At 38.7% G+C, this 18377-nt stretch overlaps 1 protein-coding gene across 2 annotated transcripts; it reads right to left on the minus strand.

Annotated features, from left to right (window-relative positions):
* Nucleotides 1-1138: 1138 nt before the first annotated feature.
* Nucleotides 1139-14354, minus strand: LOC116545095 (cyclin-Y-like protein 2). Of its 2 annotated transcripts, none has more exons than XR_004266181.1 (3): nt 13563-14354; nt 3502-3664; nt 1139-2310 (listed from the first exon to the last, which is right to left on the minus strand). XR_004266181.1 is itself a non-coding variant. In XM_032271712.1 (3 exons), the coding sequence occupies exons 1-3, from the start codon at nt 6222-6224 to the stop codon at nt 2200-2202; spliced, it is 297 nt and encodes a 98-aa protein (XP_032127603.1). In that variant the 5' UTR covers nt 6225-9158; the 3' UTR covers nt 1139-2199. The 2 variants fall into 2 exon arrangements, 1 of the variants encoding a protein (XP_032127603.1); XM_032271712.1 differs by lacking the exon at nt 13563-14354 and adding an exon at nt 6202-9158.
* Between the last annotated feature and the right edge of the window lie 4023 nt (nt 14355-18377).

Raw genomic sequence — 18377 nt, forward strand, 5'->3', positions numbered from 1 at the left:
TGGGTAATTTCCAACTTAAAAAAATGTAAGAAAACATTTTTGAAACGTTCTTATTAGAAGGTAAATTATCTTTGTCTAATTCAAACTTTCCATAAAAGTTATGTATAAAATGAGGTAAAAGGAACCAGGAAATATGAGATGTAAAGAAAGTCAAATATATAAAGAGGTATTTTTGATAAAGAAGGCGGAAAAAAAAGCAACTTTATATAAGAAGGAATTTTGTGTGGTAAATTTTTTGTCCTAAAATAAAATGACCAGGTTGTTTAAGAAAGATAATATTTAGGCAAAACAGAAAGTCTAAGTCTAAACTAATAAGATTAGTTAATAGAAACTTTTTTTTTTTTTTTTTTTTTTAGAAAACAGGGTGCTATAGTTTAGTTGGATATGAGTAAGAAGAAAATCATAATAGTCTGTCCAGAGGTGGGTCTTTTTATATTAACAAAATTACATGAATACAAACAATAATTGGTTAAAACAAGATTTTATTTAAAATGTTTAAAAGATTTTATTTAAAATATTTATTTATTTATGTTTGAGACAGAGTCTCATTCTGTCACCCTGGAGTGCACTGGCATAATTTCGGCTCACTGCAATCTTTGCCTCCTGGGTTCCAGCAATTCCATCTGTATTTCTGTCCATAAATCATAGGCTTCCATAACTCCCTTGCTCAAGTTTAACAATTCCATAAAACTACTTACAGAACTTAGCAGAGAAACTTTACCTATGTTTACCAGGTTATTATATAGGATACAACTCAGAAAAACCAAATGGAAAAAATTGTAGAGGACAAAGTAAAGTGGGGAAAAAGATGGGGTGGGTAGTCAATCTTGGTAAACAGGCATGGTTAAAAACTCTCCATCCTTTGTGTTCTGCAGAAAGAGTTTACGGCAAATAAATACCCTTTTCATTATGACTTAGATGATCCTTCCTCTTTTAGGTATCACAAATGCACACACTCTCTAATTTTTCATTTTCCCCTTATAAACGATTAATTTTGTCTGCAGTGTTCACAACAAAATACCTGTTAAATACACTGCATAAGTTTGTCTCCTTTCCCCAGCCTCCCGGACTCTGCTCTGCCTTCAGTCTGAGCCAAAATACAAACTCTGTTTATACCCCTCCTAAGAATGGGCTGATGTGTGGGTGAAACATTCCCTAAGCCTGAATCTGATTTTGCCATTCTCCACTCTTCCTCCCACCTTCCTTCTAATCTTGTTTGCTCCTCCATATAAACAGCCCTTTTCCCCCTCTTTTGAGATGCTAGCAGATCTGATGCTTGGTGCTTTCCCACTGCAATACTAATTTAGAATTAAGTCATGTCCTACCTACATCTGAATTTGTTTGACAATATCTAGAAACAGCCTCAGGACAATAACAATTGCAGAGGACATCACAACTAACCTCCCATCTCAACTCTCACCAATGTCTGCCTGTGCATTCCTAGCTTTCCAGGGCTCTGCAGCTTCTCTCAGTATACAGGCCCCTTCTATGGCTGCTGTGAGCAGGCTGGGACACCTGCAGGGAAGGATCTCCAGGAAGAAAAGACTGTGCTATTCATGACACCTCTGACATGTGTTAATACTAATACTGCGTTGATTTCAAACGCATATGCAGCAATTTGGGGAGAAAGAAAAAATATTAAAAAAAAAAAAAAGAAAAGTTACCTTTAAAATCTAAAAAATTTAAACTATTGTTTTAAAAGCTTTACATAGGCCTGGTGTACCTGTAAATCCCAGCTACTTAAAAAATTTAATTAAGGAGGGAGGCTGAGGCAGGAGAATGGTTTGAACCCAGGAGGTGGAGAATGCAGTGAACTAAGATTGTGCCACTGCACTCCAGCCTGGCAGCAGAGTGAGACTCATCTCAAATCAAACAAACAAAAGCCTTACATAGTTCACAGCTATCAGCCCACACACTAAGCTAGTATCTATGTGTGGGCAGAAGGAGCCTTCACTTTGGAGTGGTTTCTATAACACTTTACATGAAAAGGGACACAAGAGTGTAAGACTGTGTTGTTCCCCTGACAAGGTCCCATTCTTTACTAGGATGTGCAATCTTAGCTGTCCTTGAGTTAACTGGAATTGAGGTGTTTCTTCTTTTGAAAATACAAATTTTTCTAGTTCTTTAGCAGGAGAGGTGGTATTTTCCTGTCTTTTTTGATGAGGGGTTCAGATGTTACATTACCCCTCATTTCTTTCTTCAGGAGAGGATGGCCTTAGAGCGCTGAAGATGAATCAAATCATCAGCACTCAAAGACCTTTTCTGGCCAGCAGTAGAGAAGACTTCATCTTGTTCCATCCTTGAAAAAGCCTAAGAATGTCAAATAGAAAAAAGGTACAATTATAAAAGGGTTCCAACCTTATAACTATCACCACTGATGATAAGCCACACATGCAGACTTCTTTAGATAGTTCAGCTACAGCTACTGAGGCTGAGGTTTACACTGCCAACTTCTGGCAGCTCACTAAGGTAATCTCCTTTGAGGGCTAGAATTAGATTGCTGGAGCAAAGGGGAGCTTGCTTTATTAAGTTACTTAAAAATTGGGCTCCAAAAATGTCACAGTACTGTAACAGGCTTCTAACAGTATCATCTGTTACCAATGCACTTGTTCCTTAAACATAATGAACGCACATTTTCACAAAAAGTTAGTTTATTAATCTATTCAAATTCTACCGAATCTATAAGTTATTATATACTCAAAGCAAATTTTAACGAGGCAGGCATGTGCTGGGTTGTACTGAAATGTAAGTGAAGTCTAATGACTAAAGCATCAAAAGGCACTACTTCACTAGCCCTAATTAATGTATTATTTCAAAATACTTCCATGATGCCACAGAACATGCCTATTTTAAATGTTCATCCTTGTCAGCTGTAATTTTGCTGTGTACTTACCAAAAGTCACAAACCATAAATATTAGTTTGTCCCACAAAAGTTATCATTTCCAGTAAAATCCCATGTACTTCCTGCATCCAGTCCTTGAGATACGCACACCTCATACTAAGTGCAGGCCTCTCAGCTTAGGCACTAATGGTTTGTCTGACAAACCCATGGGACTGACTGCACTGTGGTACAGTGCAGAAAATGACACCGTAGAAAATGACATAAATTTGCAAACTGAGTAATATAAAGTAGTCAAGAGGGGTAACTGCATTATGTATGTAGACATCAGTAGAAATATAATGGCAAGAAATCATTTATGTGTGATTATTTGCAAAGGCAAAGGTTCAAAAGGTTCAAATTCACTAAGAATTAAATTTTGATTAAAACATTCTGAATTATGGTCACAAAAGAGATAATATCTATAATTTTCAAATAATGTGAATCTTTATAAAAACCATAAAAGATACAGAAAACAGAATGCCAAAAGGTTAATAAGCGCTTCAGTATGTTAGTTAATTTTGAAGCTTTCCATTTTTCTAATCATTACTTAATATGACCTAGTCACAGACGTTGGCATTGGTGTTTGACTGAAAACCCACTTAGTAACTTCATGCCTTACCTGTAGCTTCCATGCTCTTTCTCTCTCAAGAAGGTAAACTGGCAAACACAGGCCATGCTTGTGTGCCAAGGCACGAAGATAGAAGTAGTATCTGGTATAAACCTTTCCAGGAATGATGAAATTATAATCAATTAGCTCCAAGAAGTACTCTTCCAACTCATTCCTGGGGAAGGAGAAACAACAAAACCAACACAGGACAATGTGAGTTCACTGGGCTGTCTTCAAAAACATTATTCTCATGTAAGAAATGTGGTAAAGCCATCATGTGCTCTAGTTTATTAGAATTCATGAAATAACGCACACTGGACAGAACCCTATTGAGGAAAGAAATATAAGAAATCATGCAATGTTCCCAGTTCTCTTTGAAAACTTAGAAATAACTTTTACCAGAAAAGAAACATGAATGTAAAAATGTTTCAATAAACTTCATTTTCCCATTTGCTTTCAAAGACATATTCATATTTACTATGGAGAAAAATGACATAATCTTAAGAAACATGGTAAAGCCTTCACCTTTTTCATTTCTTTGAAAACATGAAGGGATTCAATGGAGAAAATCCTTATAAATAAGCATGTGGTAAGGTCTGCAGTTGTTCCACTTCCACATGAGGATAAGAACTCATTTCTGAAATAAAATCTATGAATATATAGAATGTAGAAATGCCTTCATTTACATGATCTTTGCTGGAAGATCCATGATAATCCACAATGTAGACAGACCTTATAAATATATGAAAGCACATTGGATTGGAATCCCAGTAGATTACCAAATACAGAAAAGTTTTCAGTTTTAAGAATCTCTTCAACATTTATGTGAAAACTTTCCTTAGAGGGAAATCCTGTTAATGTTAATAAATTGGAAAGCCTGATGCAAATTGATTCTTGTATAATCTTTAAAAAGGTACATAAGTAAATGTTATACTACTTATATTTTGTTTCTCAGTGGTTCTTCATTTGAAAGTGTCTCTGTACTTACTTCTGCTTCTTTTGCAAGAAAACATTGAGGTTACAATTTTGTAAATACTCTTTAAACAATACTACATGCATTTAAAAGGCAGTGTTTTTTTGTTGTCAGTTAATAAAATATTTCTATTTATTTAAAAATGTCCCACTGAGCTACTAGAATGGCTCCAAATTGTTTTGAAACAAATACAGCCTATGCAGGTGGGTTCCTATGCTAATGTCCAAACAGGGCACAGCTGCTTGCTGTCCGTTCTGCACTGAGCACCCCAAGTTTGGGATGAGGAGAAAGGTGACAGCCTCTTCTGCACTTGTGCAGCTGACTCGGGCTCATTCTTCAGCGTTCCATTGCAAAAATCAGACTTCATGCTCACTCCCAAGGCACTGCAATACTGATCTGATGACAGAAATGATGGATGCCATTTATTAGCTGTCACTATTAAGGGGCAGGAATACTCTTTACACTTCGAACGATAGAAGGATCAGAGAGACACATCTTGGCTAGACTAAACCCATTTTAAAAGATGCCTTCTGGTAGGGTGCTGGCCTTACACAGTGTTTCTCCTGAGTTTAGTTAGAAATGAAACCCCAAGGTGCTCAGCATCTGTCACTCCTGGCCAGAACAGACTGTGGGGATGAGTTGAATGCACTGAGAGGGGAAGAGGCTGGGAGCAGCCCTCTGCCACATGATTATTCAGCTATCCTTTTTGTTTTTGTTTTTTTGTGACAGGGTCTTGCTCTGTCACCCAGGCTAAAGTGCAGTGGCATAATCCTAGCTCACAGCAGACTCAACCTCCCAGGCTCAAGTGACCCATTCACCTAAGCCTTTCAAGGCTTGGAACTACAGGCTCATGCCACTTAGCTGGGCTTTTAAAAATTCTTTTTGTGGAGACAGGGTCTCACTTTTTGCCCAGGCTGGTGTTAAAACTGTGATCAAGTGGATACTCCCACCTTGGCCTCCCAAAGTGCTGGTATTACAAACATGAGCCACTGTATCCAGCACTCAGTCAAATGTTTAAATAAATACAAAACCAGAGTAATCTTACCACTCCCATAGTAATCCCTATAAAGAATTGTATAAAAGCAATACCTCAACAACACATTTGGTTCCTTGGTATTAAAGTTTCAATGTTTTATCCATTGGCTAAGTCAACAAATGCCTGAAGTTCTCCAATATGGAAAGCAGGATATAAGCAGATATGCGGTTTTCTCATTTGTTTAACTGAAAACCCAGTTGAAACTACTTCCAACATTAATTTCCTATTCATATAACCACGACTATGGGAATGTAGAGGGAATGCAGATCAGATAATATTTGAATAATCAGCTGATCAGGACTTAATTTACTATAGGAATATATGCACATCATAATCTTTTGCGTCTTTCCATAAACATATTTTAATGGTGTAAAATATGGTATTTTATAGAATTATGTTTATTAACAGTAGTTATTGAAAAACACAATTATCCCTACAGGGTATGTACCTTCTTACTTTTTCAGTTTTTAAATGGCTGAATAGCATACCCTTTATGAGCACAGCAAATTTTCTGAATAGGAGCTTCTCAGTTTAACTTACACATATATGTGTGTGTGCATGTATATATAAGTAGTTTATCAGTAATGTTTTTAAATTTTATTTCAATAGTTTTTGAGATACAGGTGGTTTTGGTTACATAATTTCTTTAGGGGTGACATCGGAGCTTCTGGTTTACCTACCACTTCAGCATTGTACAACGTACCCAATATGTAATCTTTTATCCATCACCCCCCTCGCATCCTTCCTGCTGTAGTCCCAAAGGCCACTGTATCATTCTTATGACTTGGATCCTCATGGCTTAGCTCCCACCTATAAATGAGAACATATGATACTTGGTTTTCCATTCCTGAGTTACTTCACTTAGAATAATGGCCTCCAGCTCTATCCAAGTTTCTGTCAAGACCATTATTTCATTCTGTTTTATGGTTCAGCAGTATTCCATGGTGTATATATTCCACATTTTCTTTATCTACCCATTAACTGATGGGCATTGAGGCTAGTTCCACATTTTTACAATGCAAATTGTGCTGCTATCAACATGCATGTGCATGTGTCTTTTTCATGACTTCTTTTCCTTTGGGAAGATACCCAGTGTGAGACTGTTGGGTTGAATGGCAGTACTGTTTCCCATAGTGGTTGTTACTAGTTTACATTCCCATCAGCAGTGTAAGTGTTCCATTTTTACCAAATCCATACCAACATGTATGATTTTTTTATTTTTTCATTATGGCCATTCTTGCAGGAGAAAGGTGGTATTACATTGTGCTTTTTAATTTGCCTTTCCCTCATAATTAGTAATGTTTCTTAAGGAAAATATATTCTAACAAGATTAACAGCTGTTGGTGAAAAGTTTGAAGAAATCTGGCATTAATTTTTAAATGGTTCAATTTACCATCAAAAAGAGATCATTACAAATAATCAACAGCAGAGGGACAAGATAAATGTGCATTAAACACTGTTGTAATGTTTTTCAATTTCCAAAGATCACGAACATAGCTCCTGTTCAGAGCATAGTTCCTGATGCTTCTGCATTCATAAACGGCACTATGCAGAATTGGTCCTCCTGGGGCTGGCCTCTGTCATCACTGCCTCTGGAGCTCACATCTATGGAAACCTGCACATTTCCCTGTGCATTCTCTAACCTTGTAACTAGAGCCAGAGCCCCACCAGATTAGCTGCAGGTCTTGAGATCAATTTAACTGCCACTATAGTGGAGCTCAGTGTTCATAATTACAAATTTTGCTGCCTTCAAGAAACCAGTTTACAAGCTGGGCACAGTGGCTCATGCCTGCAATCCCAGTACTCTGGGAGGCCAAAATGGGTGGATCACCTGAGGTTGGGAGTTCGAGACCAGCATGACCCATGGAGAAACAACATGGAGAAATCCCTAAAGAGGGAAATTAAATAATAACAATAGTAGTCTGTAATTGCTACATAATACAGTTTACTATGTTGTGTTCAATATAAAACCTAACCCCCAGCTCTGCTTGAAATTAACTAACTCCCTGTAAAATCTACTTTGTCTACTCTTCCCACTTTCTCAGTAAAATTCCCAGTTATCTCAAGACTCCTGTTTTTCTTGCAGACCAGCTGCAAGAAAAACAGAGTCACAGGGTAAGATAAAATCCAAAGAATGTGCAATGTGTTTCTCAAAATGCTATTTTCAAATGTAATGTACATCACAAGACATGCCACAAATTAACTGTTCTTTGTCTGGCTTCTGCAAACCTGTTAGCTGCTACATCATCCTGGATGTATAAAAAGTCAAGCCCTGTCTTTGTTAGGAGCTCAGCCTTGGGATGCAAATCTGCTGAGGTGGTGGCCACCTTAATGAAATCCTCCTGTTTCACCTATTGGTCTATCCAGTCCCCTGAATATTATGTAACACCCCATCTCTACTAAAATTAGAAAATTAGTCAGGTGTGGTGGCACATGCCTATAATCCCAGCTATTTGGGAGGATGAGTCAGGAGAATTGCTTGAATCCGGGAAGTGAAGGTTGTGGTGCGCCAACATCACGCCATTGCACTTGAGCCTAGGCAACAAGAGCAAAACTCCTTCTCACAAAAAAAAACAAACAAACAAAAACAAATGTTTAGATTGATATCAGTAGTGATTAAGAGCACTTTAGCTTCTGCAACTTTCAAAGTACTCTCATTTTCTGTTACATCCTTTACTAAAATGGCTACTAGCAATATCACCATGACAACTCAGCTTATACTGTTAGCAAAGTGGTAACTTGGCAGCCATTTGAACAGCAACGAACCATCACTAGTCTCTTCTTGGTTACAAGAAGCCTCATTTCAGTTGTAAATATACACTGTGTTAATTCTGAATGAAGGTCTTTTTTGGGGGGGTACACCATAGGTGTATATATTTATAGGGTATATAAAATTATTTGATACAGGCCTAGAATGTGTAACAATCACATCAGGGTAAATGAAGAATCCATCACACCTCAAGCAGGTATCCTTTTATTTATTATTTTTAAAAATAATTCAATCACACTTTTAGTTACTGTAAAATGTACAATTAAATAAACTGTTGTCACCCTGTTGTGCTATCAAATACTAAATGTTATTTCTTTCTAACAAAATGTGTGCACCTATTAACCATTACACCTTACTCCTCTCATTCCGCATACCACTTTTACCAGCTGCTGCTAACAATTCTACTCTGTATCTTCATGAGTCAAATTGTTTTAATTTTTAGTTCCCACAAATAAGTGAGAATATGAGAAGCCTGTCTTTCTGTGTCTGGCTTATTTCACTTAACATTTCCATCCATGTTGTTGCAAGTAACAATCTCATGCTCTTTGATGGTTGAATAGTGCTCCATTGTGTCTACGCATAATTTTCTTTAGCCACTCATCTGTTGATGAACACCTGCAATGCTTTCAAATCTTGGCTGTTTTGAATAGTGCTGCAACATCCATCAGTGCAGGTAACTCTCTGATACACTGATTTCCTTTCTTTTGGGTATATAATCAGCAGTGGGATTGCTGGATCATATGGTGGCTCTATTTTTAGCTCTGAGGACCTCCAAACTCTTCTCCATAGTGGTTGTACTTAAATTACATTTCCACTAACAGTGTACGAGGGTTATCTTTTCTTTATATCCTCGCAAGCACTTGTTATTGTCTGTCTTTAGAATAAAAGCCATTCTAAGTAGGGTGAGATGATATCTAATTGTAATTTTGATTTGCATTTCTCTGAAAATCAATGATATCGATTTTGAATATCTTTTCATTTACCTGTTTGTCTTTTTTTTTGAGACAGAGTCTTGGTTTGTCAGCAGGCTAGAGTGCAGTGGTACAATCTCTGCTCACTGCAACCTCTGCCTCCCGGGTTTAAGCAATTCTCCTGCCTCAGCCTCCCAAGTAGCTGGGACTACAGGTGTGCACCACCACACCCAGCTAATTTTTCTTTTTTAAGTAAAGAGGGCATTTCACCCTGTTGGCCAGGATGGTTTCGATCTCTTGACCTCGTGATCTGCCTGCCTTGGATTCCCAAAGAGTTGGGATTACTGGTGTGAGCCACCATGCCCGGGCTGGTATGCTTTTCTTAAGGAGTTTTGAAACAGGTGTCACTTTGTCACTCAGGTTGGAGTGCAGTGGCAGAATCACAGCTTACTGCAGCCTCCACCTGGCAGGCTCAGGTAATTTTCACACCTAAGCCTTCTAAACAGCTGAAATTATAGTTGCATGCCACGAAGCCTGCCTAATGTGTTCTCTTTTGAGAAATGTCTATTCAGATATTTTGTCCATTTTAAAAATCAGATTGTTAGATTTTTTTTTTCTATGGAGTTGAGCTCTTTAAATATTCTGGTAATTAATCCCTTGTCAGACAGTTTTCAAAACCTTCCCCCACTCTGTGGGTTGTCTCTTCACTTTGTTGACTGCTTCCTTTGCTGTGCACAAGCTTTTTAACTTGATAGGACCTAATTTGCCCATTTTTGCTTTGGTTGCCTGTGCTTATAAAACATTATACAAGTAATATTTGCCCAGTCCAATATCCTGGAGAATTTTCCCAATGTCTTATTTTAGTTTCATAGTTGAGGTCTTAGATTTAAATCTTAAAAAAAAAAAAAAAAAAAAAAAAAAAAAAAAAAAAAAAAAAATTATTTAAATAGACACACTGCATTGCCCAGGTAGTCTTGAACTCCTGAGCTCAAGTGATTCTCCATTCTTGGCCTCCCAAAGTGCTGGGATTACAGGTGTGAGCCATTGCACCCAGCCGAGATTTATATCTTTAATCCGCTTTGATTTGATTTTTGCATAAGGTGAGAAATAGAGGCCTAGTTTCATTCTTCTGCATATGGATATCCAGTTTTCCCAGCACCACTTATTGATGAGACTGTCATTACCCCATTGCACGTGCTCTGCACCTTCATAGAAAATGAGTTTACTGAAGACGTATGAATCAGTTTTTGGGTTTTCTACTCTGTTGCATTGCTCTATGTGACTGTATTTAAACACAGTGCCATGCTGTTCTGGTTACTATAGCTGTAGAGAATAATTTGAAATCAGATAATGTAATTCATCCAGGTTTGCTTGGTTCTTGCTCAGGATAGCTTTGGATATTCTGAGTCTTTTGTAGTTGCCTAAAAATTTTAGGATTCATTTTTTATTTCTATTTCTGTGAAGAATATCATTGGTTTTTTGTAGACTTGTGGAGGTACGACATTGGTGGTCTGAAATCAGACCTGGAGGAATTCTCTAGATTAGTGAACAGAGACCCAGTGAACAAATGAAGCCTGTCTCTCTCTGCTAGGCTGCCTGGAGCTGGCAGAAAACAGATACAAGCACCCCTGTGGCCACGACCTCTGGGACAGCACTAGGTCTGTCCAGATGGCACTAGGTCTGAAGCCCGAACAGCACTGTGACTGCCCAAGACCCACTCTAACAACTACCTACTGCCACCTATGTCATTCAAGGCCCCAAGGCTCTACAATTAGCAGGTAGTGATGCCAGCCAGGCCTCTGTCCTTCCTTTAAGTGCAGCAAGTTCCCTGGTCACTGGTGGGTTCAAAGGTGCTGTCTGGAAGCCAGGGTGGAGTTGTAAACCTTAGACATCTACTAGTGTTCTGTTCTACCATGGCTGAGCTGGCAATGAATCCACCAGGCCTTCCCACTCTTCCCTCCTTTTTCCCCAGGCACAGTAGTCTGTACCCACATACAACATCATTGCAGTCCCATGGGGATTAGTGCAAGGTCACCACTGATGTTCCTGAAGAGCTCTCAGTAAGCTTGTGGTGAGTGCTGCCTGCCCTGGAACTCACTCTTCAGGGCAGTGGGCTCCCCTCTGGCCCAGGTAGGTCCAGAGATGCCATCGAAGGGCCAAGGCCTGGATCAGGGACTCCTACAGCTCACTTGGTGCTCTTCTCACTGTAGCTGAGTTAGTATCTAAGCTCAAGAAAAATCCTCTTCACTCTTCCCTCAGCATTTATCAAGCAGAGGGAGTCTCGCCTTATAGCCACCACAGCTGGGAATGTGCTGGGGCACACCTGAAGCCAACACATCTCTCAGTCTCAATCCAGGCTGATGGCATGTACTACCTGATCACCACTGATGATTCCTCCGAGCCTGAGGGCTCTTTCATCAGAAAGTGAGGAATCTTGCCATTATTGAGTCCTTCCCTTTAAGGTAGCAGGTTCCCTTCTGGCCCGGAGTTTGTCTAGAGATGTTATCCTGAAGCTGGGACCTGAAATGGAGGGGTCTCAGGACTCTGACCAGTGCCCTCTTCTGCTGTGGCTGAGCTAGTATCCAAGTTGCCAGACCAAAGTCCTCTTTCCTCCCCTCAAGTGGAAGAAAGAGGTCTTTGTCAGAGCTGCGAGCTGCACTGTCTAGGGATGGAGGAGGGGTGGCAAGCACTCCCTAGCTGCCCCAGCTGCTGTCTGAGTCACATGCCCCCAAACACACTGGCTCCAAGTGCAGCACGGCACTCGGACTTGCCTAACAGTTGCAGTCCTTGTGACCTAGACAGACTTTCAGTTTATTAAGGATACCAGAGTATTTTATCCCACAGGAGCCAGGCTTCCACAACTCAAGTCCAACCACAGGGATGAACAATTCCCCTCTGGCTGGGGCTAGTCTCAACGTTTCCTCCACGGGTAGCCATTGGGTGAGTTCAGCCTTGTTTTGATTTCTGCTATGACAAAGCAGCACTGAGTTCAGGCAAAGCCCCACAGCTGCTGTGCTCTCCCTCCCCTAAGCATGTAACCCCTCTCCTTGTAGGAGAGAGGTTCATAGTGGTGGCATCAACAATTCAAGACTGTCTTTTCTATGCTGTTCAGTGCCTCTTTCAGTGATATGAAGTTAAAACCACACAGAATAATCAATTACCTAATTTTAAGTTCTTATGAAGGTGCTTCTTTATTTAGATAGTTGCTAAATTTGTTATTCCTGTGGGGAGCATAATTGGCAGAGACTTCTATTCAGCCATCAGGCTCCACCTCTGTGACTTCATACATTCTGAATGACAGTCTTATATGGAGTAATAGGCAAACATAAAAAAAAACAAAAATACCCCAAAACAAAAACCTCTTGCCACTGCCTGAAGATCTTGCTCTTCATATGCCTCATATGCTTCAATGTTATCAAGAGGTGTTCCTTCAGATTTTCCTAAGTGTCACCCACAAAGCCATTCTTTATGTCTAGTGGACACTATGAGAGCCCCTGTTGGAAATGCCTCCCTGGCTCACCCTGGCAACCAGCTCCAAGGCTTTTCCCTTTACAGCACTCAGGAGGCCAGAGTGGAAGAAAGACCCATGAAGCTGCTGTTTCAGTGTAATGTTGGTGTTGGCTGTGAGCAACCCCATGACTCAGCAAGATTTCTTGCACTCTCATAGGGCCCCCCACTCCCACCCCAACAAGTGCTGCTATGGTTGCACGAATGCCCCCAGAAACTCCTGCGTATGGTGAGCATTGGGTGATGCTCCAGCAATGTTTCTCAGACTGCCTGAGGGGAACACTGGAACTCCTAACTCATCAGCCCAGTGATGCAAGACTCCTAATGGGGAGGGGACAGGGGCACAGAGATCTGTGACTATTCTGTATCCAAGGTTTCTATAAAATAGATATTTAGATAAAAGCAGAACACCAGCAAAAGCAAATTCACAATGCATGACTCAGGGTGAAGCTATACTTCACAATCCAGAGGACCTAGACTTGTCAATGGCCAAATAATTATTTCAAAGGCCAGACATGTGCTCCTCACAAAGAGACAGGAACTTGCAGACAGCTTGTAAAAAGCCATAAGGATATTTACCATACTATTATGTTCTGGTAGTACACTGGTAAGATATTTGCCAAAAATATTCACCAGAAAAATACTTTTCCATTTATGAGATTATTACAAAAGCAATTTACCAAGACCTACCAATGAACAGTGAAAAATATGAACTGTTGCTCTAAAGCTGGGGAGGAAGAGTATGTGGTATTTATGCCCATTCTTATTATCTGCATAATGTAACCTTTAAAAATATTTCTTAAAGCGTTAAGTTTATGGGAGCAAATAAAGTATTCAAAAATGGTTAGAAAGTTCACAAAAACCGTGCAAACTCACGTATCTTCAACTGTAAGGTTCTCAAAGAGCTCCCAGTAGTCCTCAAGGCACACAGTCTCTTCACTCCCAGTCTTGAGGGCAAGAAGAATGGCTCCTAAGATAATCCTCTTCCAGTTGGTTGGACAAATGTCGAGATCAGCATAACGTATAAGTCTTTTAACGTATACCTGCAAAACAGAGCACTGGCCTTTGATTTAGCTCAGTTGAAGTGCTGTGATAAGAACTCTTGTGAAAAACCAGAATACTTCTGGTTTTCATGAGAAAGTAAACACCTTTTATTCTTATGCCCTACAGAGATTTTGTTTCATTAGGTTAAGCAAGGGGCCATATCACAATCATAGGCCAAACATTTCTGCTACCCACGCTGCCCAGATTGACACAACCAAGGAACAAAGAATTGAGGGCAGTAGCTCTTAGAAACAACATACATCAGAATTGCCCGGGGATACACCCTGGGACTCAGCTTAGACCTACAATGGCATCCATTCCTGCCCATCAACTGGATGGTTTTGTTACTACTCTCCATTCCAAGCCCTCCACATGCCCCAGGTATGTGCGTACTGTGTGTGCATGTGTGCAATGAAGTGTGCAGGGAGAAATCAGAAATCCCTCCTGCTACCTTTAATAGCAATTGTTCTGTAATGAGAAAAGCAATGGCAACATTTTAAGCCATAATGATGATTTGACTCAAATGTATTTGCTTTCATAAGTTTCTCTTAAAGTTCTGAGATAATTTCAGAAACCTACTTTCATTTAAAAACAGGACCACACTACCCTGTTTACAAGGTCAATTTTTTTTTTTTGAAATGGAGTCTTGCTCTGCTGCCTAGACTGGAATACAGTGGCTTGATCTCGGGTCACTGCAACCTCTGCCTCCTGAGTTGAAGCAATTCTCAGTCTCCCGAGTAGCTGGGACTACAGGGGCATGCTACCATGCCTGGCTAATTTTTGTATTTTTGGTAAAGACAGGATTTAACCATGTTGGCTAGGCTGCTCTATAAGACCAATTTCTAAAGATGCTTTATAAATAGAAAATATCTTATCAAACTTACGATTGCTAACTCAGCTCTTAGCTTTTTGGCTTTAAACAGAATACGAACAAATCTGAAAATCACTTTGTGTCTAGGATCATACATAAAGTGTTCCTCTGGAAGCTGGTCTTGCTGAAAGAAGAAAGGATGCAATGTAAGTATCCATTGAAGAGAAAACATGAAGTGCTCATAAGACAGCAGTGTTCACATTTGTGCCATGAATCATTTACAATAATTTTGGTTGGTGAAATGTCTTTCAGTTTTCACAATATGAACAGTGGGATCTTAAAATACCGTAATGATTTAATACTCATCAACATTCACTTAAAAATCATATGAGCTAAAGTTCAGAAAATGTTTGTTCTTTTTTACTCTTTGCCCCAAATAATTCTATCCAAAATGTAAGCTACTCATAGGCTTTAATGTCTTACTGATTGTATGTCATTCTTTTCTGCAATAAATTTTGAGAAAATAGTTTCCTGTAACCATGAGGCTCGAAGCCTAAGCTGTTAAACACAATACTCACTAGCCACATGTGGCTATTATGTACCCGAGGAAGTACATTTTTAAATTTTTATACCATGTAAGTTTATTTAAACTTAAATTATTTTTAACTCTCTTGATAAAAATGATGCTTCTGTGTTAAAAGGATTTACATATTCTAATGTTGCTTGATGCTACTGACAACTGTCTTTTAAAGGATACATTTTCTGTTATTTGGATAGTATATTTACTCATACTAGCTCACTAACTAAACAGAGCTGCAGATCAGTTCTTATTCCAGCACACTCTTTTTACAACACTTAAGATGACTACTGCAACATGAAATGGGTAAGATTTAAAGATGGCTTTGACTCCAGCATGATATAAATACAAGTCTATGAAAAAAATACAACCCCAACCAAAAGTGTCACTTTCTGTAAATGGGTATAACCGTTCATCAAATACGTCCAAAGTTTTATCTGCCCCTCTATAAAATAAGAATGTGCATTACTTCAAAAACTGTTAATATCTTAGTATAATATCTGTTTAGTATAATAATGCCTCATATGTACTTTGGTGTTTACTTCAACACAGCAGTTTTTACAGAGCCTTCTCCTGGATCCTGACCTGCAGAGGGTTTCCCGACCTCTTCTTCCTCAGCACCTGTGTCCTGTACTGTGAAGTCTTCTTCACAATAACCAGTAAGATCTGCCTATGGGTACTGACCCTCTCTAACAGGCAATAGCAATAAACCAAACATATTTTCACTCTTCTTAACCACACATTGAAACACAAGAATGTTTTACAAAGCAGTAGTGGTGGGCAATAAAGTCTTTAGAACTTTAATAAATGTAAATGTGATTCAGATTTCCTAGCTTCCTTTCTTTTTACTCCTCTGTAGTATACTTTCATGATATATTTACTTTCTGTTGTTTGAATGAAAAACTCATCTGCCTTTTTATTTTAAAAGAGGCCAGTCTTTGAAAAACTTTCGATTTTGAAAAACTAATGCACTGTGCCTGTGTGATAAACCAGTGGTTCTCCAAATGTGCTCTGTGGATATCTGGGGATCCCCAAGACCCTTTTCCAGAAGGCCTAAGAGGTCAACACTGTTTTTCGTTTGATTGTTTTCTGAGATAGAGTTTCACTCTTGTTGTCCAGGCTGGAGTGCAATGGTGCAATCTTGGCTCCCTGCAAACTCCACCTCCCAGGTTCAGACGATTCTTCTGACTCAGTCTCGCAAGTAGCTGGGATTACAGGCATTACCGTTGCCTACCACCACACCCAGCTAATTTTTGTGTTTTTAGTAGAAACGGGGTTTCACCATGCTGGCAAGGCTGGTCTTGAACTCCTGACCTCAGGTGATCCACCTGCCTGGCTTCCCAAAGTGCTGGGATTACAGGTCTGAGCCACTGCACCCACTGGACACTATTCTGATAATCATACTAATTGAACCTGAGAAAGCTGATTAAAAAAATTTTAAGAAATGAAGAAAGTAATACAAAGACATTGACTGTTTTTTCATAGACACTTGCCATAAGTGTATAAAAGCAAAAGTAAATAAAATTGCTGGTTTCTCAGCCTAAATCAAGACAGTGGTAAAAATTACACTAGTAGTAATTATATTATTTATTGTCCTTTACAATTAAAAAAGATAGCCTGAAGTACTTAAGAATGTTTTTGTTGAGGCAGTAAAAATTAATGGTGTTACTAAATCTTGACATGTGTCTTTAATATTCTGAATCAGTAGAAAGTTAATAAGAAAGAAGCGCTTTTGCTGACTGTAGTATGGTTGTGTTTTAAAAAAATTCATGATTTAATTGTGAGCTGAACAATCACCTTTTCATAGAACATCATTTTTATTTAAAAGTACAGTTGGGCCAGTGCAATGGCTGACACCTGTAAAATCCCAGCACTTTGGGAGGCCAAAGCAGGCGGATCACTTGAGCTCCTTCAGAAGTTTGAGACTACCCTGGACAACAACATGAAACTCTGTCTCTACCAAAAATACATATAAATTAGCCGGGCATGGTGCCACCCATGTGGTCCCAGCTACACAGAAGCCTGAGGTGAGAGGATTGCTTGAGCTGAGATCATGCCAATGTACCACAGCCAAGTGACAGAGACCTGGTCTAAAAAAAAAGTTCAACTATCATTCTCAAAAATAAAGGGAGTGAGGTTGTCACTTCAAGGAAAATAAGCATTTGTTCCCAATGATAAAAGTTAAGCTTTCCTGAGGACTTTGAAAAACTCATTCCTTCTACTGTAGGCCTGACAGCTTTTCAATACTTAAAGATGCTTTAAAATAAGACTGGAGGTTAAACTAAAAGTGATTTTTGATACAATAAAACATAAACCAATATATTCCAAATAACTAATGTATAATATTATAAATGCAAGTATGTGGGAAGAGATCCATTTACCATGCAAGGTAGATTAGTGAGTATTGATGGCATAAATTTATTAATACGTAAAATGCCACTGTAACTAAATTAAGAAAGTAGCACTTGTGAAGTTTTCACTTAGTGTTAAAGAATACCTACGACTGTCTCAAAGCTTTAAAAATGCACCTTTTACCAACTACATATTTGCATGAGATTAGGCCATGTTATTGCTGCTGCTGTTTCTTTTTTTGCTGTCTTCTCTTAAGTGCAACATTAGTGATTTTTAATAATATAAATACACGACACAATTTTTACTCAGTATTTTGTTGTAGAAAAGGTATTTTTTCATTAAAAAATTATATTAACAATATTGTTCTTAAGAAATATTTTCTGTTGTCACAACCTGGGTCATGGGTTACCACTGACATCTAGTTGGTAGAGGTCATCAGCGCTGCTAAACTTTCTGCAATGCACAGGACGGTCCTCATAACAAAGTGTTATCTAGCTCATGATATCAACAGCGGTAGGGATGTGAAATCTAAACTAAAAATAGATTTTGAAAAAACCATCTCAATTTTATACTTCTACAATAATACATATCAATATAATCAATATAGAAACATATTCTGAGATTCCCAATCATTTAAGAATTAAAAGAGTCTTAAGGACCAAAGAAAACACAAATAATTTGCTTGGATATTTTAGCAGGCCCAATACAGCTCATGATATCTAGAGCTGTGACCTAAAGAGTTTGATAGCTTGAAAAGTAATTAGCCAGAATCACAAGACAGGTTTTTAAAAAGCTCACCTTTGCCAGATGTGATAATATATATCCAAGACCACACTGTGGAAGGAAAAACATTCATAACAATAGAGGTTATCATTTGTTAGGCCTAAAGACATTTTATAAAAAGGGT

This window comes from Sapajus apella, unplaced genomic scaffold (assembly GCF_009761245.1).
Source record: "Sapajus apella isolate SASKATOON/1434 unplaced genomic scaffold, GSC_monkey_1.0 scaffold246, whole genome shotgun sequence".
Taxonomy (NCBI): domain Eukaryota; kingdom Metazoa; phylum Chordata; class Mammalia; order Primates; family Cebidae; genus Sapajus; species Sapajus apella.